General features: G+C 27.4%; 3 protein-coding genes across 7 annotated transcripts in view; 2 read left to right on the top strand and 1 right to left on the bottom strand.

The window, feature by feature from the left end:
* Positions 1-141: 141 nt before the first annotated feature.
* Positions 142-7576, bottom strand: ifc (delta4-sphingolipid-FADS-like protein ifc). Its single transcript, XM_015513575.2, has 6 exons — positions 7136-7576; positions 3133-3309; positions 2896-3035; positions 2409-2622; positions 2111-2322; positions 142-1717 (listed from the first exon to the last, which is right to left on the bottom strand). The coding sequence occupies exons 1-6, from the start codon at positions 7215-7217 to the stop codon at positions 1577-1579; spliced, it is 966 nt and encodes a 321-aa protein (XP_015369061.1). The 5' UTR covers positions 7218-7576; the 3' UTR covers positions 142-1576.
* A 2416-nt stretch (positions 7577-9992) lies between these two features.
* Positions 9993-21665, top strand: part of LOC107170993 (dynein axonemal intermediate chain 4-like) — a 39164-nt gene continuing 27491 nt past the window's right edge. For 3 of the 5 annotated variants that reach the window (XM_089217855.1, XM_089217853.1, XM_089217854.1), the window contains exon 1: positions 9994-10187. In XM_089217855.1, the coding sequence (XP_089073981.1) occupies positions 10094-10187 (94 nt within the window). In that variant the 5' untranslated portion in view covers positions 9994-10093. Of the gene's footprint in view, positions 10188-21665 lie in introns of all 5 variants that reach the window. The other 2 variants (XM_089217856.1, XM_089217857.1) reach the window with 2 other exon arrangements.
* On the top strand, positions 13704-20575 carry LOC149060697 (uncharacterized). Its single transcript, XM_089215880.1, has 13 exons — positions 13704-14547; positions 14652-14702; positions 14911-14985; positions 16474-16662; positions 16729-16982; positions 17043-17314; positions 17980-18202; positions 18270-18530; positions 18715-19086; positions 19159-19692; positions 19766-19860; positions 20029-20231; positions 20336-20575. The coding sequence occupies exons 1-13, from the start codon at positions 14432-14434 to the stop codon at positions 20460-20462; spliced, it is 2772 nt and encodes a 923-aa protein (XP_089072006.1). The 5' UTR covers positions 13704-14431; the 3' UTR covers positions 20463-20575.

Below are 21665 nucleotides of genomic sequence, written 5' to 3'. Positions count from 1 at the left end.
TATTATTTATTCAGGCTATGCTTATTTAAATACAACTTCATATCATCTATTCCATCTATGGTACTCAGGAATGTTATGGTACTTAGAAACCTAGGTGGCAAATTATCAGGAACTGAAACTTTAAATATAAGTTACAAACACTTTAAAAAATAAACTTTACTTTAATAAACAAAAACAACATAATAATGTTAAACTTTACAATATCAAATCTTTTTGTTCATATTATATAAGTAAAAAATTAAGCATTTTAGTTAAAAAAATTAATCATCTACTAGCAATATAAATTAGTTCCATATAGTAGGTATCTAAATATTATAAACAATAGGTACATAGTATATGAATAAATTAAGTAGAATTTATTTTGTAATACAAAAGATTAAATCATAACTCATAAATATTGCATTTAAATACTTCAAGGCTGATTCAACAATTTATTTTTATTGGACTTCTAAAAGCAGTACTTAATGATTTAATTTTAAATTGTAACAACATCTTTTGAGATTGCTTACTAAAAGTGGTTTATTATTTTTAATTCCAAAAATACACTTTGTAAATACTAATAGAAAATAATATTTTGATAGTCTTAGTTAAGAAACGAGTCATCATATTTTGGACTTAAGTTATTAATAGCAATAATAATATATTTGTTATTTATTAATCAGTATCATAGACAATATACATAAGAGCGATTAAAAAAAAGCTAAATATAAAAAATGGCTACCTTCAAAATTATTATATGTGGCGGTTAAAATTCAATAGGCAACATTTTTTACTAGTGATTTATTTTTATTAATAGATGGCCTGCTTTATTTGTTTCAATAGTGTCTCAATACTCTCAATATTTAAATCACATATAAATAATAAATATCATTTATATCAATATTATACTAAAACTGTAAATTAAAACTCATAATTTACAATAGTAATTAGGAAAGATTAAAATGTAGATGTATTTGTATATATTTAATAAAAAACTATGGAAATTATTTCAGATTTATTATCATAAAATAAATGTTTGCACAAAATTAGTTATCTTATGATTTCACACATTATTATTTATTTTAGCTATACAATTTATTAATGATTTATTGATGGTTTATTGCTTAATAAAAAATTGAAAACTTTTTGGCTTATAGTTAATACTTGTTATTTACATAATATTTTTAAGGAATCCTTATGAAAATAATAATTTTATAATTAAATAAATGGTTAAGCAAATAATTATTGTTAGTGTAAAAATAAAAATAAAAATAATTGCTATTATTAAACAATATTTGATACACTTAGGTTAAAGATTGTAACTAATAACCATTACAATAATTAAATTGATTTTTAGTAGTAAATATAGACAGGAAAGCTCTTGATAAAATAAAATAAATATATTATTAATAATAATAATTTAAAAAAAAAAATCATTGTTTGGGCTAATTAATTTTTATATATAGATAATTTTAATTTTTTGTAAATTAATAACAAAAAATAGAGAGATTAAATTGAGTTATAGCTTATCTTATACAGATTATAGTTTCGTCTATCAACATTTAGTTTGATTTATATTAAACATGTAACTTAACAGTTAATATTTTAATCCTTTATGTTTACGCTTTATTCGTGCATATGGTCCAATATTAGGATCCATGATAAAATCATACAGCACACTTGTCCAAGAATGGTGTTGAGGTAAATTATCATAAAATTCTGGAGCAATTTTCTTGACCTAAATGCATAAAACATATCTTGTAAATTTCATAATTAAAATATTTTAATATAGGAAATTGTCAAGTAAAAATATATGACATTTGTGGTAGGTACTTTGCATTAAAAAAATGATGTTATAGAAAAAACTAAATGATTTAATTTATTTTTAAATAGATTAGAATTATTAAATAATTTCAATAAAATAGGAATAGAATTAAGGGCTTAAAATATTAAATATTACATACATTACTAAAAAATATAAAACAAAAATAAATTTAATTTAAATGAAAAGTCTAATTGATTAAAAATGTACAATAATACTGAATACCACTACACTGTTTATATATCTTTAAGTTTGAGTTATTAAAAATTGCTTTCAAAAAGTTAAACTATCCTTAAAATTTAAACTCACTAGTGGAAGTTTAGAACCAGGAACAAACGGAAAATCATGATGTTCATTATGATAGCCAACATTAAATGTTATAAAATTTAATGGACCATAATAAGAGTAAGTTTCATATCCTTTATGAAACATATAATGCTCAGAAATAAAATGACCTGCTACTGGATGAAGACCCATCGCCATCAATGAACCAGCTAACATATATGTTATTACTTTTGTACCTTTAAAAAATTGGTTTATACAAGGTTATCAACTACTTAATCATTTTTTATAAATTTTAAATTACATTTATACATGATTAACTTACCAAAATATAAATATACCCAATAATTAAATGCCAACTGAATAGTAACACTTATGATTTCAAGTGCTGTAGGATTTTTTGGATATACAAACATAGGTCTTAAAGCATAGAAAAATGGCTGTAATAATACCCAGATAAATTTTCCAAATGTTGAATTAAATAATTTTGCTTCGACGTATGTAGGTATATCTGTATCAAGTTTCTCATCTCCTTGGTACTGTATATATAATAATAAAATTATGTAAATTATGTTGGTTCAATAAATAAATAGAACAAAATAAACGAAACTCAATGCTTAATTAAAAGAATTTAAACATTTTTTGGAATAAACTTCTTTTTTTTCAATCTAACAAAGAACAGTAAAGTGTAGTTTTGCTTTAAACACTGATATTAAAAAATGTATTTATACTGTTTTAAGATAGTGATAGTATGAAATATATAACAACTATAATTAACTATGAATAATTTACTGGTGAATTAAATTATTTACCCGATGATGTTCTAGATGATAGTGTTTAAAAGTGACAGAGAATGGAAGACCAATGGGTAAGTTAGCAAACATACCCAGTAATTTATTGTACATTGGATATTTTGGTCCAAATCCCATATTATGGGCAATTTCGTGGATTGCTAAAAATATATATTAAAAAAAAAATAATCAATATAACATAAATATAAAGTAATTAAATAAACAGCAAACAATTAAAGTTATTAAATATTATTTTACCAAGCATCAATGAATGATTTACAACACCTCCAAAACAATAGGCTAAAATCATAACAGTTGGCCATTTTAAATCTTTAATCAAATAAAGAGACCCCAACTGTAATACTGTAGTAACTACAACAATCCATTTAAAATTCTTATCTGGACCATAAAGTTTCTTGATTTCTGGGTGCTTTTCTGAAATAAAATATTGAAATTTATTATAAATGTAAAATTATATTACCATTTTGCTATTATAAAGTCCTGTGTTACAGATTAGATTATTTGGAATTTGTTTATCAACCTATTGAATGAAAACATAATTCAAAATATACCTAGGGTTTTAAGTAATAAATATAATTGATTTATAGAGTATACCTTTTTTTTGTGGATACAGGTATAAAAAATATATTACAATTTGTTATAATGTTAATAAGATGTATTATATATTTGAAAAGCAACATTTATAATAATCAGTTTCATTATTTAGTACTTAATCTATACATCTCAACTCAATATATAATATTATTATTATTTGTATCATATGCAATTATTATAAATAGGCTTGTCAGGCCTTATAGGTTTTATCTAACATATTTTATTTAAGTAAAATTTCATTTGATGTCTCTATGGAAATTTTTTTTCAAACAGAGGCGGCTCACAAGTAAATTCATTGGGGAGACAAAAAATGTATGATGTAGTTTATTATATTATAATCAAGTTTGTGATTTGTATATAATACCAATAATAAATAATAATAATATCATTATTACTACACAGGCCGATACAATGTTGAATAACTAAATTCAATGCTCTAACATGGACACTTTGGACACATAACTGTACAATATGCTGCAAATATCTATCATGTTTTAGGCATTTACAGAAAAATATGTGACGACCGCGATGTGAATGGCAGAAACTTTGAATGAGTCTAATCTCAATGTACTGAATAACATCTATATAATCTATCCCCATCCTCCTCCTTGTTATGCATATGAAATTTGTATACACAATTGAGTCTCTCGAACGATAGACTCCCAAACTAGCGACCGTCATCGTTATCAATATTTTTCGCCCGTATTATTAGTGAATGACACCCATATTCTCATTATTAACGTAAAAATATTATATTATCAATATTAATATCAAAAATCATAATAATTATTTTATAAATGAATAAAAATATTAAATTATAATACAAAATTCTTTGAACATTTTTATTTTATTACTATTTTTTTTTTTTATGGGGAGTTGCCGTCTCAAGTACGCCACTGATTTAGAATTTTATTAAAAGATTAAGTTTAGGTTTTTTCATAAATCGTCATACATTATAATGAGCAATGAGCATACTACAGGTAATAAACTTCAATAAATGGTTCTCTTGTATAATCTATACTATGAGTACACGACAAGAGTAAAATGAAGTGATATTACCTATAATTAAAATAGGTAGCCACATATTACTCAATAGTAAAGAAAAAAAAAGAACCTGACAAACTGCAGTTATTTCTTTGATTAGTTCTAAAGTAATGTACTATACTATGAAGAATTAAAATGTTCCAAACTAAAAACATTATGGATATTAAATACCTCTACATTTTATAAATACATCAAGAATTATAAACATTGATTATATGCCAATACTATTTATAAGAAAATAAACAGTAATATTTATTTGTTTTTAATTTTAACTGTATTAAAGATATCATAAAAGATTAATAATACTACCTAATTGTATTGAACTCTTAATCAAACTTAGACATAAATTTTTAGTTGAACTATAGCTAAAAATGATTAGTTTTAATAGCCTTGGTTAAATATTCTAAATAAAATTACATGATTTAAGGTCAATGTCAATGTTCAACAAAGATAATGCTACCAAGGATAATACATATGGAAACTGATAATTTAAATAATACATTTTATTTAATAGAACAAAATGTATGAATCAAATTAATTTTAATACATATGATTTGATAGGTATACATATTTTATTGTCATAACTAATATTATAATTTTCAAAAAATACATAATTATACCTAGTTATTAGGTATAATATGAATTTATATAATATACATATATTATATATTATATATAGGTAATGATAAACCTAGTTATCATACTGAAGGGGGTATACTGAAGTTAAGGCACTGTTAGTTATTTAAGGTTCTTTTAAATTTTAATAAAATATGTTTGAATAAATTGTACTTCATATAAGATAGAAATTTATAATATAGTATCAATCTACAGTATAAAACATGTTGATTGATGATAAAACAATGCCCATATAATATGGACAAAGGGTAAAGTGTTATAGGTAAAGGGTTATATAAAAAAAATCAGTGATTATAACTAATAAATATTAAATTTTATTTATCAGCAATTTTATACATTAACCCAACTTCTTTCTTAGGAACATAAAATATATATATTAACTCAGCAATATGTTCCAAGATAATATTATCATGTTATATAACTTGAAAATATATTAATAGGTATAAAATCTATATTATTTTACAACTATAAGCAATTGATATTTTTATGATACTATTTTAATTATCAATAATGAATATATAATATGTACAATAAAATTGTTAGAGAGATTAATAATAAGACATGTCTGTTCGTTATGTTATTTACAATAGTTAAATATTAGCGAGAATATTAGTAATAATAGCAATATTTATGTCTCGCACTAAGGCATTGGCAGAAATTAAATTAAGGTATTAGTGTGTTAGACTGATTAAATAATTTATTATAATATTCAAAATAGGATACATAACATGTAAAATATAAATACACTTATAGGTGACTTATAATAGGTATGCGTAATAATCAGACAGATTTCCCATTAGGCAGTGTAAGCAGCTGCCTAAGGTAGTAAATTCTGTAATGCTTTCCTAAAATACATCATATTTATACAAATTGCATAATAATATATAATAAGTATCTATGGTTTTTTATATATATTATTTTAATTGTTATGGTATACCTATTTTAATTGATTATAATTTATAGTCCTCATAAATTTATAAAAATAATCCATGAGCCATAAATGCATTGTATAGAATATAGAAAACAGTTTTTGATAATACTAAATTTAACTCATTGAGCTTCACTGGTAAAGTCTGTGTCACCACGTTAAAAATACGCCCACACAGCCACATTATATTACTAATTTGATAATTCTAGTAGTATTGCTGTTTTTATGAACTATCTTGTTCAATGGGTAATAATAATAAAAACCTAAGTCGGTAATAATTATTTATTATATTATTATTCATTTGTTCAGTCTGTGATCAAGATATTGTAGCGTATGTGGTGTGTCTGTGTATTATATAAATCAACAAAAAGTACCTAGATGTTCTAAATAAGTAACTAAGAAAATATTTTAAAAGCAAAATAGCAACTTTTGAAATTAAAACAGTTAAGTTAAAAAATATCATATAAAAATATTTATTGTAACAAACTATATAACATCTGTTTTGTATGGCTATAATTAGCTAAATAAGAAAATACTTCAAAAAGTAGGTAGGTACCTACTCTATTATCTTTATGCAATCTAAAAATATAAATTTAATAAAACAGCTCTATTTCAATTTAATTTTGTACAAATTGAACAAAATATATTTATACATAGTCATGTTCAGAAATTAACTTACCTATTTGTATAAATTCCAAAAATCAGCAAGAAAATTGTCATAATATATTTTTAATAATACATTTTTAATTTTTTTAGAGTCATATAGCATATTTTAACATAGATAAAATAGGGTTGGATTGGTTGGTAATAATATCAATTTTTTTTAAATGTGCTGTAATACCTACTAGATTTTTGAAAAAGAAAAACGTTTAGGTACCTACCAAAATTAAAGTGTGATTTTTGTAATCAAATCTAATCCAACCTACTCGCCATGTTTGTACTCTTATAAAGTGATAAATATTGGTGACACCTAATGACCACTAGGTACTACTAGTGGATGCTATTTTAGACAAGTCTAAAATGCGTCAAGATACGAACCCAAAATCTCTTTCCTACGCGTCGCGTGCGGCTCTTCCGTGGGCGACCACTCGAAATCGGTCCTGGACACTTTGGCTCCCATAATGTTCGGTTGTTCGTATAGCGGCTGTCATAGAATGAGAACGAGATCCGTCGTCATGGTCGGAGAAAACAGAAAAACCAACTCGTCGACCAGACGACACAATAAAGTCCGTCCGTCGGGCGTACCTCGGAACAATTTTTTTTATTATGCAATCAAACGGTCGCGGCGGCAAACACGAAACACCAGCGCGACTGAAATTACTAATTGACGACCAGTGAATCGCGGACGAGCGCAGTGGACTACACGACCGAACCGGCGCCGGTTGCCTATCTGCTGGTAGCGCTCGGCGGGAGCCGGCAGGCGGTGGTTATTCCAATATTTTCCAAACTGTCCGCCGGGCGCCCGTCTCCGTGAACGATCCCCTCCGAGTCACACCCGTGACGATTGTTTTTTTTTTTTTCAACAGCAAGAATATTACGAGAAATGACACTATCGTCGTCGATTATAATCGTCCCGATACGATACACATATATATATTTATATATACAAACGAGAGACAGTATGGGCGATTTCCAACCGTTTTATAGGTATTTTATAACAAAATTATTTATTTATATAAATAAACTGCGTTATTATTTTCCACGATCATAACTTGAAAAGAACCTTTATAACCATGATTATTTTTCAGCAACCTAAACTGTCGTAGAAAAACGATTATTGCTTTCAGATTATTTCGATTGCTGTCGCCCGCCGGCCGGTCGGGCTGATAATATAAGAGAAAATTGCATTATCGATCGTTACTCGTTTCTCCGCTGGGCGACGACCGTGGTCCAGTCGCCAGCCTCCGCCGAGATTCTTCCTTTTCATTATCAGCTTTATATGGCTATTACCATAATCATATATATATATAGCCGTTTATAATTAACGCTGGGTTATTGACTTCTAATCTTTCACCCGTTGCAGACGATCATATTGTTTTTTTTTACAAATTAATAGTCTTACTGTTGCTATAATATTATTAATTTTCTTGCCTATTAATTATTACTATAGTATTATCTATTATCATTTATCGGACTAGGTTACTGTAATGGAAATTTCACATTCATGCATGATAGATACATTTAAATTAAAATACGCTCACCTAATATTTATAATTTATCATGTTTAAATATTGTTATTTTTGTTCGATTATAAATACCCATTACCTACCCTTTTCGTTCATTTCTAAATTGTTTTTCAAACAATAATACCTAGTTTCCGAGTAAACAAATAATTCTAAATTCTATAATAATTAAAATAATAATTTATTATAAGTATAGAGAATTTCATTAAAATGCATTTGTGTTTTAGATTTTATGTTAAGAGTATCTGGACATAGGTATACTTATGAGGAATTTCGATTTTAAGTTTTCAATCCTTATAATAAGCTATGAAAATAAAATATTTTGAAAATGTTAAATAATCTTCAAAATGATTTCAAATTTTCGTGACTGATTAATTTTGACAATATTTTCACTTAAAATGCTTAAAAAAATTCTAATGACTATAAATTGCTTTAAAACTAAAAAGTGCTATTATAAACATTTTGAGTGTATATAATAATAATCGCAAATATCAAATTTTTTTTATAAATAAAATAAATAATGCCTGTAATGGTTATAATTTTAATATGATTAAAACTTATAACTATTTTCTCAGTATCACTACATGTTTCAATGTTTTTAATGTTATTATTTTCATTAATCATTAATCATATATAATTAATAATTATTAGGTAAGTACTTATTTATTATATTTTTATTCATTCATAAAATTACTGCTGAAAATTAATAATATTTGATATGACCAATATATATATAAATAATTCTAATAATGAATTAGATTATTTTAATTTTTCTGTGGACCATTATAGGTAAAAATACATAAAATGAATTTAATGATCAAAGTATTTTCATATTTATTATTATATTATTTTAAATATTCAAACTTTGAAGTGTAAAAGATATGGTATGAAGAATAGATCGAATAACGAAAATACGAGATATATAAATTGCGAGCTGGCGTCAACTGAACCAGTTGTCCTTGGCATATTTTTTTAGGGAGTCAGGTTAAATTTCGGTATTTTACAAAGTTCAAAATTTAGGGTTTGGTTTAAACCGGTATTTTTTTTTTTCTAGACGCATTTGTAAACTACTGAGAATCTCTTATTTTTGATCACACTATATAGATCAACTTGATCTACTGCCCTATCAGAAAAGATGCTGAAGTAGAAAAATTTAGCATTTTTCTTGTCCCAAAATTTGATGTATTTTCTGTATGCCTATTGCCTATACTATAATTATATATATATAGACCAGCGGTTCTTAACCTGTAGACCGCGGCCCCCTGCAGGGTGTTCGTGATACTTATGTCGGGTATCCGCGGCAACCCTAACATAAGTCAATACGTGATATGAGTGCATTATTAAAATATTTTTGAATTATTATTATTTTTTTTCATATAAAAATATCTTATATTGTAAGAAATAAACCAATGTCTACTTCCTATGGTTTATAATATAAAATAATTATTATAATTTTATGATAACATGAGTTGTTTTGTAAAAAAAAGGTATTCGACAAAAAATTGGTAGGGGGTCCGCGATTTCTATAAATCTTTCATCGGAGGTCTGTGTTCTACAAAAGGTTAAAAAACGCTGGTATAGACTATTTGTATATGTATATGATAAATAATATAGCCCCTTCCTCTCTTCACGATTCGTCATTATATGTTAACCTTAGTGTTATTGTTTGTTTAATCGATAAGTACACAACCACAAAAATATAAGATTCATTTTTTAGTATACATGGTAGGTACTACCTAATATTAATATTTACAATGACAACCGAAATCATGAATTTTAATTTTGTGACATAATTACGCCGGCAAATACCAAAATGGATAAGTACAAATTCAAAACACAGAAATTACAACAAATATTTCATTTCGATGAGCATAACATTGAGAAAATATGTACAAGTTTAGAAAACGGTAGGTATTATTTAATTTTATTACATATATAATGGGGCGGTCATCGTTTCCGCCAAAACGAAAAAGGTTAGATTTTCATTTCCACCAAATCTATTTCTACCTATATTATTGAGCTGAAGTTTGAGAACCACTGGTCTATCTGTAGTGCTATCAATATTTGATTTTAAACGTAGAAATACTTACATTGTTAGAAATAAATATAAATCGATTTAATCTATATTACGTGTGGATATAGGGATCGGATAGTTCAGAGTTCTGTAATCGGATCGGTCAATTCAAGAGTTAGGACTTAAAGAAAATGGATGGTTAAGAACTACATTTGGATTAACGTTTTTAGATTCTCAAGAAGTTTCAGAATTATTTGTTAAAGATTTTATATCTATAATACCAGAAGGGTCAGCATATTATAAATATGCTGATTATTTAATTGACAACTATATCTCTGAAGATAGTGTGTTTCCCCCAACAATATGGTCCGATTTTAGTGCAAGTATATCCAGAACAACAAATAATTGTGAATCCTTTCATGCACATTTTAATGAACAATTTTATAAATCACATTTTTAAAAACTTTAATTTCGAATGTTCAAAACAATGTATACATTCAAATTAACAGTTGTAACTTAGGTATACAAAAACATATTAGATGTAATATAAAAAAAAAAAACGGGTAAGTCGCGGATGTCGCTCTGCTGTACAGTAGGTAGGTTAAAAGTGGGAAATTGAAGCATTATTTTGACTAGTTATGCTGTACACAGAGTCACAGACACAAAAAAAACAACACACATCATTGTAAAATCAATACATTCATCACTCCGTTCAGAATCTAAAACGATTGATGAGTACAACAAACGCAATAGACGAATACAATAATAAAACAATTTCAAGAATGATATTTTTTAAAAAGGTACGCAACAATTATTCAAAATAATAATTAATAATTAATTATAGAAGTATAGACCTGTCAAAAATAATTGATTTACTATATATTTATATATACATATAGACATATAGTGTAACACAAATTTAATAAAGATCGACTTAATTTAATTAAAATTCAGTTTTTTTTAGTTTTAATCCAAAAATTAAGTCAAACAATTTTTTGGGGGTCAATGAGAACTGCCTCCTCGTTGTGGCCCCTAGGTAACTCTAAATGGTTCTCAAACTATAATTTAGATAGGTAGATAAAAATAGATTTGGCGGAAATGAAAATCTAACCGTTTTCATTTTGACGGAAAAGATAATTGGCGGAAACAAAAATCGAGTTTTTTGGCTGAAATAATTGGCCCATATAATGAGGCTAATATAGATATAGGTAAAAAATTAGAATAATAGATTTGTTTTATTACGATCTAATAAATTGAGTAAGAAGCCAGGTAAAAAGATTTATCTCTAGAAGTATTACATTATAGAGTATTAGATTATAATTTAGACTTATCAGTTATTATTATACATTATACATGTAGTGTCGGCCTGGGATCTAAAGGGCCCATGAGGCAATTTTTTCAAAGGCCTTTCAAAAATACCCCTTTAACTTTTTTGTTAACAGCTTTTACTGTAGTAAAAAATGTTCAAAATGTTAACAATATCTATATTTTTTATACAATATGTAACCACGAAATGTGATATGCATAAAAATTAATTAAATAACTTAACATAACTAAATTGTTGTACCTATTGTTCAATTTATATTAGTAGTCCTTTTAATAAATTTGATGAGTTAGCCACATTGTCAATCAATTTTTCTCGGTCGATTTCTATATCTTTTTCTACAGCCACCATCATTAATGGACCCAAATTTTCTTATTTTATAGTTGATCGTAATTTTGTTTTTATAATCTTTAGTTTTGGAAAAATTCTCTCGCACGAAACTTGTGTAGATGGTAAAATTAATACAAATTTGTAAACTATAAATAAATTACAAAATAGATTTGATTGAAATGATAATTATTCTCGAATTATTATTACAAAAGCACAATAAATACAATTTCTGCATTTATTACAATCCGGTTTTTTTGTTACTTCATTTTCACTCTCAGTATCATTATAGATGATTCAGTTTGAGTATTTGTATTATTTTTGTAATTTAAATTACTTGAAGATAAATCTGGTAGGAAATTTTTAATTTGAGAAGCAAATTGTTTTAGCTCCAAACATATTACTTGTCTGTCTACTCCTGATAATTCACAAATTCTTTTTAAAGCATCACTTATGTTTCATTGACTCAATGTTGGAAAATGATTTTGGGTCTAACCAATTGCAGTCTCTGAGTAAATTTAAGTAATCAATGGCTTGGGTATCAGCACGCAGTACGTTTGATTATACACTTGTATTTAAACATATTCAACAAATTAAATAAGGCCTCATCTTGAAAAATACAGGTCGGGGCCTCCTAGCCGCCTGGGCCAGGCCGACACTGTATACGTGTATACTGTATGCATAATATTATATACAATAGGTATAATACTATCTTATTGATAATATGAGTTATTATTTTGAAGTATATAACAATAAATTAATAGCTAGTAACAATTATGTGCGTAAATCCAGTTTTTGTTCCCAAAATGTTTGGTAGTCATTTTAAAATCATTTCCAAGCCAAAAGCTTGTTTTTCTGGTTATTATAATATAGATCAATGATATAGGTAATAACTTATAATGTATATAATAATAATAATATATATATATATATAGTATAGTATAGTTTTAGAGTATGCCTATATGAATACCTAAAATAAATAAAGATTACATTTTGGCCTGACTAAAATTTTTCTACATCACCAGCCCAAAATAATCTTACTTTTTAATTGGTCTGAACCATAGAGTAATATATTTAATATTAATATAGTAATATTACTCTATGGCCTGAACTCTGAAGAATCGGAATCTATTTGGTCATTTGATATTAATATATATATTATAATAATAATAATATATATATATATATATATATATATAATATATAATATTTATATAATATTATAATATTTATTATTTAAATCTATAGGTTTATAATATAAATTAATCGTTACCTATCTGTCGTATACTTATGACTTCTTAAAACGTCCATACGATCGTGATGAAACATGAAACTTTAGTGACAGAGTCTAAGAACCCTAATAAAGGGTTCTAAAATATTAAGAACAAAATCAAACAAAGAAAATGTTATACATCATACACGTATATGTTAAGATTCCATGATAAGTTTTGTAATAATCTATAGGTTATATTATAAACACGAAAGTATGACTAATATCGAATTCTAGATGAAACTTTGGGAAGTTGCTGAGCTAAGATTTCTGGTTTATTACATCCAGGCGTATTACAGTCAGTTCAGGTTGCAGATAACCTCAGGCTTACACCAAACCAAGATTTACAATTATTTATAAAACGCCGAAATTTTATATCAATTAATCATTTTTTCCCGGATGAAGTGAGGTTATACAGCTATATACCAAAGACACCCAACTGAATGGCACATTGTATTCTATCTTCCGTAGGTTGGATTAAGAGGACGCTACACACACATTTTTGCCACCTAAAAACATGTTTTAGGAGAATCGCTCTCCTTTGGGCTGTAGGTATCGCACAAAAATCAAATCTTGACTACTTAAGGATAACAATATTATCTGTGTTCCTATGTTTTATTATGATTATAACTTAACTCAATAATTTTTTATGGATTGTAGAAAAGTATAAAAAAACTATATATTCAACATTTAATAATTATTACTATGTTAATGCTATCTAAAAAATAAAACATAGGAACACAGACAATATTCTTACCTTTATGTTAACGAAAGTTGGATTTTGTACGATTAATGTAACCCAAATGAGACTGATTCTCCTGAGACATGTTTTTGAAAAATATTTCGTATTTGTAACATGTAATAGTCCCGTATAATGCTGCCAGTGCTACTCTAGCGGCAGTGTTCTAAAAACGTACCCATACACGTACACCGCGCGCATAAGCACCGTACCGCACCATAGGTCGAAAATAGCTATCTATCGCAGGCCCGCATAGTTTATAAATATCCAAATCGTCGATACGAAAACAATAATACTGCCGATGATATTATAATTCCGTATTATATTATTTTATAAAATATGAATTTATTTCATTGTGACTTCTACATCCAACAGTGAACGTCAAACGTTCGATGTCAATGCGATTTTATTTATTTTTACATTATTTTAACTTTTACTTGGCATTTGCCACTGCGCTGTGAAACTTGATTTTGTATTATGTCTCCGTACAAAAAAGCACGTACTGTTAAAAAAAAAAACAGACAGCGTAAATTAGATATGAAGACCCGGTTAAGTATGGCAGGTATGGCTAAAAAAAATCGGCATAATAATATGTAAGTATATATTTACTACCTAATTAGTTGTCTATCGACTATCATCTGTTTATAAAATTTCAAACTTGAATACCCATCATGATTATTTTTTTATGATTTTAAAGAGAAATAAGGCAACATTTGAGCCTAGAAGAGCCTAACATTGATATTGTCGAGTAAGTTGTAATTTATTTACAAACTCGATAATTTAATTTTATATGTGTTCATATGTTTTTTTGTTGTGATTAAAAAATATGTTAAATTAGTCATTTGTAAACTATTGTATAGCAAATATGGTGTTTAATTTTCAATTTGAAAATATATTACCCATACATAATACTATAAATACCAATCACATATATTATGATATTTGATATTTATTAGTATACAACTCGCGGAAAACGGATCAAATCTGGTGACTTCAACAATAATTCATAGTAATGTTTTGTCTATATCTACGTAAGTAGGTATATGTAAATCTAATCTTAAATATAAATATATAAATATATAATATAATAATAATAACTTCAAGTATACACGATTTACAATATGTAAAAACCGGGGAAGTTAACCTGCTGTATAGTGTATATCAGTGGACCTCGGTCATAGAGTAGGTCACTATAATGGCTGTAACACGATTGCTCCCGTACGGCCGTACTACCGTTTCACCTACAAAAAACACAACACTATTGCGCTACGTGAAATATAGGTCTTGCCCTTATAACAATGTTCCAATTAATTTTTAAAAATACAGTCGGGGTGGTAAACTTAGCCTAAGTTTTTAAGTACTTTATTTTCCCTATATTTATGAGTTATGACCAGTTAAAAGGCATTGGAAAATTCTTATAAGGGCTAGACCTATATTTCATGGAGCGTAATCATGTTGCGTTTTTTGCATGTAAAAAGGTAGGACGGGCGCAATCGTGTTTCACCGACTATAATAATGGATGTGTTGAATTTTATGGTGTATAGAAAATGAAAATATAAACATTCAGTAAAATTTTCATGTAGGTATCTACGGTAATTCGTTTTTGAATTACAACAAAATAACAAAATCGCTACATGAGAAATTGAGTGAATATCCAATCTTAGAAAAATATGAACTTAAAACGCTCAACGAAATTTAATTAGATTTGCTTGTAGACATTTATTTTGTTAATAAAGATAAACAATCTTATGAGGAATCTCGTATTACATTTTCAAATCTTAGATTTAAGTAGAAAAATTTTTATGAATTTCTAACTCAAAATAATTTGCAAATTTTCGTCAAATTTACGTATTTTGTCAAAATTTGAACTTTAAATGCTTAGAAAAAAAAATTGTGACTACGGATTTTTGATATTTTTCATCTACATTTGAAACAATATATTAGGAGCCTTCTATTAAATTTTCAAGAATTTTTACCCAACAAATAAAATGTTATTGATATTTATAGCAAAAAAATGGAAACTGAAAATGTCCGTAAACAGCTCAAAATAAGTCAAAATATTTTTAAAATGGTGTGGTGTGTAGAAAATGCTTATATAAATTCAGTCAAAATTTCATGAATCTACTTTCATTTATTTTAGAGTTACAGCGAAAACCAAAATCGATTTTGTCGAAAATCGGGTTTGCGTAAAAATTCCCGTTTTTTCCTTAATTTTTCATTTGTTTATCACGGCTCTTATGAAAACTACTGGAAAATTTTACTTTTGACCCCCCAAAGTACCAACTAGATTCACTTTCCTATCAGAAAAGGTACTGTTGAAGAAAATCGAAGCATTTTTTCTGTCCTAAAACGTGATGACAGACACAAAAAAAAAAAAAATAAAAAAAAAATAAAAAAAAAAAACACACATCATTGTAAAATCAATACATTCATCACTTAGCTCCGTTCAGAATCTAAAAAATAAATCATTGTAAAATCAGTACATTCATCACTGTTCTGAATCTAAAAACTTAATATAGTGATTCACAAATTTTTACCGCTGAGAAACACGTAAGTCCGTTTGCTCCTGAAAATACTAGTACACCACAAAGTAAAAGGCAGAAAGTAGTTGAATCGTCATTTGGATTTGGTCAAGAAAATGGATCCGAATTGTTGGAATATAGTTTAGATACTGATTATAATAGTGAGGATAATTCAACAATTTCTGAGTATGTCATTATTTTTTATAGCGATTTCAGCATTTAGTTGTATTTTTTTTTATATAATTATTATAGAAGTCTTGAAGGCCGGAGAATTGTGGATATCAAACACTTGTTTGATCAAATACAAAATAGTCGACATAAACCTTTTGACTGTTCATTTTTGGATATGGCATTTCAATCAGAATGTCATAAAGGATACCTGTCCGTATTTAGTTTTCGGTGTAAAATGTGTAATAAGAGTTCATCTTTTACATCTGAAAATATTAAGAATAAAGATAAATATTTGCCCATCAATAAAGCTATTGTAAATGGCAGTTTAGCAATTGGTAATTAAATTATTTTTCTAAAATTATTTTCAATTTGTATTAATTATTTATATTTTAAAGGTATTGGACATACGCAGCTTAGCGAGTTGTCGGCATCTATAGAACTCCCCTCTTTATCAACAGTATCTTATTTAAAAAATTTGTCCGTTATGAGCAATTCTATTCAAGAAACGGCTTTTGATGAGATGATAAAAGCTGGTAATGAAGAAAGGCAAATTGCCATCAACACTGGTAATGTTGATGAAAATGGTACACCGCTATGCACTGTAGTAACAGATGGCCAATGGTCAAAAAGATCGTATAAGACTAAGTATAACTCATTTTCTGGAGCGGTAAGAAACAATAGTTTTTATTTTTTTGTACCTTATTATTTTAATTAGCTATGTTATAATTACATTCTACAAGTATTTACATTACCTATTATAATATTAAAGTTGACTTTTTTCTGTCCGGATATTTTTGACTAAACTGTTTTATTAAGTAATTTCGTCCAAATTCGAACTTAAAATGACTATAAAAATAAAATATAAACAACCAGTGAAAATTTCATGTATCTACGGTCATTTGTTTTAAAGTTACACCAAAAACTAAAATCGATTTTCTGTAAAACAAATTTTGCGTAAAAATTCCCGTTTTTCCTTAATTTTTTTTTTGTTTTTCACGGCGCTTTTGAAAACTACTGGGAAATTTTAACTTTTGACCCCCCCAAAGTACCAACTAGACTCACTTTCCTATCAGAAAAGATACTGTCGAAGAAAATCCAAGCACTTTTACTGTCCTAAAACGTGATGACAGACACAAAAAAAAGAAATAAATAAAAAAAAACACAGATCATTGTAAAATCAATACATTCATCGTTTCACTCAGAATCTAAAAATTCAAAGCTTTTACATCTTTTTTACCTGTAGCTGTATTTAAAATTGTGTACATTTATAAATTATTTTGTTATCTCGTATAGGTACCTGTTTTAATAATATAATTTTAAATAATTTTACAGGCTACTATTATAGGGTATAACACCAAAAAGGTGTTATTCGTTGGAATTCGCAATCGGTACTGTTCCGTTTGTGAACGGGCGAATAATTTAAATATAGAGGCACCAACTCACAAATGTTTTTTGAATTGGAATAAAGCATCAACGGCAATGGAAGCGGACGGAATAATGGAAGGATTTCTTAACAGCATGAGTATGCATGGTTTAAAATATAACAAATTAATTGGTAAATTATATTTTTCAAGAAATTATATTTTCCACTTTCTATATTATATATTAATTATATTTTTCAGGTGACGGTGACAGTAGCGTCACCAAACGAATAAACGAAGTTATGCCGTATGGACCAGATTTCAAAATTAAAAAAATTGAATGCAGAAATCATCTACTGCGAAATTATATGACGAAATTGAGTGCCCTTTCAAAAAGAACAGAATATCCCATTATCATACGTAACTTTATAATAAACAACACTCTGAGATTTCGGTCTGATATTAGGAAAGCAGTTAGATATCATTTGAGCACGGATTTAACACTTCAGCAAAAAACAACAGGTGAACATAAAAAAAAATATATCAAATTTTATGAATATTTTGGAATTACCAAATTTATACACACACAAATATATAACATTTATAAAACTAAAACTATATAATAACTAAAAATTATTTTCATTAAACATTTTTATGGTTATTTCATATTTCCTTGTTTTTAATTTTGTTTGAACAATATTTTTAGGGCTTAGAAAAGACATATCAAACGCTCCATATCACCGTTTGGGTCAACACGACAGTTGTGCTTCATACTTTTGTACGGGGCCAGAAGTTGGTAAAATAAATTTTGTTCCTGAGGCAGAAATATCGGGTTTTATGGCTGAATTCCGAAACATAGTATATAGGCTGCAAATAAACGCTGATAGCTTGTTAGAGGATGTCGATAACAACCCGTGTGAGCAGTTTAATTCCCTTATTAATAAGCATATCGGAGGCAAGCGAATTAATTTTACACAATCTAATAATTATCAAACACGGGTCCATGCTGCTATTATTGCACATAATTCAGGAAACTACATACGAACTATAAATAAGAAAATTATGCTAAAAAGCCCCGGTAAATTATTTAAAAGTATTTATTTATACATAAGCACCTGTACATTGTAATAATAAAATATATTTATAATAGGAAAATTTGCTAAAAAATATTCAAATAATATAGACCGGATACGAAGTAACACAACAATGAGACGACGAAAACTTTTCGCTGCGGGAGTGGTACGATCCAAACCGAAAACAAAATCTAGTGCGCCGGACAAAGACTATGGCTTAGCAGAGCCTTTGGATGACCTCTTTAGTCTCAGCCCAGAAGCTTTTGCTGAAAAAAAAACCGCATTTTTAAAAAAACTGAATGATGTCGACATAGACGAGGTTGAACAAATAACTAGAGGGCAAAGTCAATGTGATGCATGGAGAAACGAGCGTCGAAAAAGATTAACAGCGTCTAAGTTTGGAGAAATATGTAAAATGAGAGAGAACACTAGCTGTAAAATCAAAGTCCATAACATTTTATATAAGTATCCGACAATGTGTAAATCAATGAGCTATGGTATTGAAATGGAGCCTCATGCTAGGAGACAGTTTGAAGAATTGAATGGGTTGACCGTACGTACTTGTGGTTTGTTTATTGACCGAGAATTCCCTTATTTGGCTGCAAGCCCTGGTAAAACTAAAAATTATTTATTTTTATTCATAATACTATTTTTAACTTTAAATATTATATTGGATTGTTCAAGATGGGTTGATAGGTGATGATGAAATACTAGAAATTAAGTGTCCATTTGTAGCAAAGAATACGAAGAGTGCCATTGAAGCAGTGGAAAATAAATTGGTAAATCTCTTATTATTTTGTATAAAACAATACATTCTTTACTTTGTTTAAAATCGAATAAGTTTAAAATTTAAATATTTTATGGAAAAATATGTACAATTTTATTAATTAATACATAGTCTATAATCGCAATGATATTTTTAAATTTCATAAAATTGTATTTTTAAGCTATCATATTGCACCATCACCGAACAAGGCAATATTTTACTTAAAAAAGACCATATATACTTTTACCAAGTGATGGGTCAATTACGGGTCACAAGAAGAAATGTATGCTATTTTGTCATACACACGCCCAATTGGACTAATGTTGAAAAAATCTATTTTGATGTATCTTTTTGGCAGAAAAAAATGGTCGATAAACTAAAATTGTGAGTGATTTAAACAATATATGTTTAAATTTAAATATATTATATATATTATATTTTATACATATATTAGGTAATATAATAATATATTATTATATTTTTTTTAGGTTTTATATTGAGTGTTTATTACCCGAAATCATAGACCCTCTATATGGAAAGCGAATAAGTATCTCTGATATAAGAGAACCAAAACATATTTTAAATGCAAAAAAAAAAAAAAATAACAAATTATAATAATACTTCTGTTAAAATTATAAATGTTTTTTTATTTGTGTAAATATTCCATATTATTATAGGTATTGTGGCAATAAAACCAGCAATTGAAACAAAATTGTTTTAATTTATAATACCTTTTTGTTTTTTTTGAATAAAAAATAATATGTTTCTGTTCAAATAGAATTGACACACGCAATAAGTAATATTGTAGCTTTTTATATAATTATATTTGAATAAGTAATAATTCAATAACTACAAATCAAGCTATGTTGTATTACCGTATTTACTATATAAATATTGCTACATATATTTAGGTAAGCAGCAGCTTTAAAAAAAAAAAGTTCGAATGGATACGCACGGATATTAAAAATAATACCGCGGCGTTTACGTGTGTGAAATTTATATTGATGCGATCCGTCATGGTCGACCGTTCAAGAAATAATAATCGGCGCTCCCGAAACGGCCAGACGCGCTGAATGAGCAGTGCCACGGACTATGAGTAGTGGGCGTGACTTAAACGCCGCGCGCTTGCGGATCGCCAAAACACTTAACAGCGCGTTCTCTCGGCCGTTGTATACTTTTCGCTTTACGTGTAGCGTCCTCTTAAGTAAAGACGATGAACTTGGAATAACTTTGAAACTTAAGAGTTGGAAATTATACACTTACGTACGCACTTCGCGGGGTCCGCGATCCATCGCAGATGAATTAATTATCCTACATAAATGATAACTATAGGGTCTAGGGCTATAGGATTTATATGCATTTGCATGTTTTTTTCCTTAAGTCCAAATTGATTGGTTGTCAGATTTTTCCACGATTTGGCTTATTCTCGTTTAAATAGGACCAATTTTTTTTTTGCATATTTTTGCATATTTTGGACATAATGCATATAATTGCATATTCTTAGAGTTTTTAGAATTCGATATTTTTTAACTAACATTTTTTAATTTTTATAAGTTATTGTTAATTTTAAATGGTACTTCACGAAACTGACAGTTTATGGTTTATCCGTTAAATTTTCGTAAATATATAGCAAATACTACCTATTTTATCTTAGGTCGGATAATATCCGTTCGTTACCTTATCGTTGGTCGGACGACTGGTAGAATTACATATACACATTGTTATACAGTGAGATGGCACAGAATAATTGTATTAGTACGTCGTGTTTTGCGTAAATGTGCGGACGTTTATACTTAATAATTTGAATGGTTTTAATAA

The sequence above is a fragment of the Diuraphis noxia genome, unplaced genomic scaffold (genome assembly GCF_037042655.1).
Source record: "Diuraphis noxia isolate RWA-SAM2 unplaced genomic scaffold, SU_Dnox_SAM2 contig0001, whole genome shotgun sequence".
NCBI lineage: Eukaryota > Metazoa > Arthropoda > Insecta > Hemiptera > Aphididae > Diuraphis > Diuraphis noxia.
This window is presented reverse-complemented; position numbering and strand designations above follow the sequence as displayed.

Excerpts from the sequence above, each read along its gene's own strand:
- ifc (XM_015513575.2), bottom strand. The coding sequence starts at position 7,217 with ATGGGAGCCAAAGTGTCCAGGACCGATTTCGAGTGGTCGCCCACGGAA. Across the intron at positions 3,310-7,135 it reads GCGTAGGAAAGAGATTTTGG|AAAAGCACCCAGAAATCAAG; the intron begins GTTCGTATCTTG and ends ATTTTATTTCAG. Across the intron at positions 2,323-2,408 it reads TTGGGTATATTTATATTTTG|GTACAAAAGTAATAACATAT; the intron begins GTAAGTTAATCA and ends AATTTTTTAAAG.
- LOC149060697 (XM_089215880.1), top strand. The coding sequence starts at position 14,432 with ATGTCTCCGTACAAAAAAGCACGTACTGTTAAAAAAAAAAACAGACAG. Across the intron at positions 14,548-14,651 it reads AAAAATCGGCATAATAATAT|AGAAATAAGGCAACATTTGA; the intron begins GTAAGTATATAT and ends ATGATTTTAAAG. Across the intron at positions 19,693-19,765 it reads TTATTTGGCTGCAAGCCCTG|ATGGGTTGATAGGTGATGAT; the intron begins GTAAAACTAAAA and ends GGATTGTTCAAG.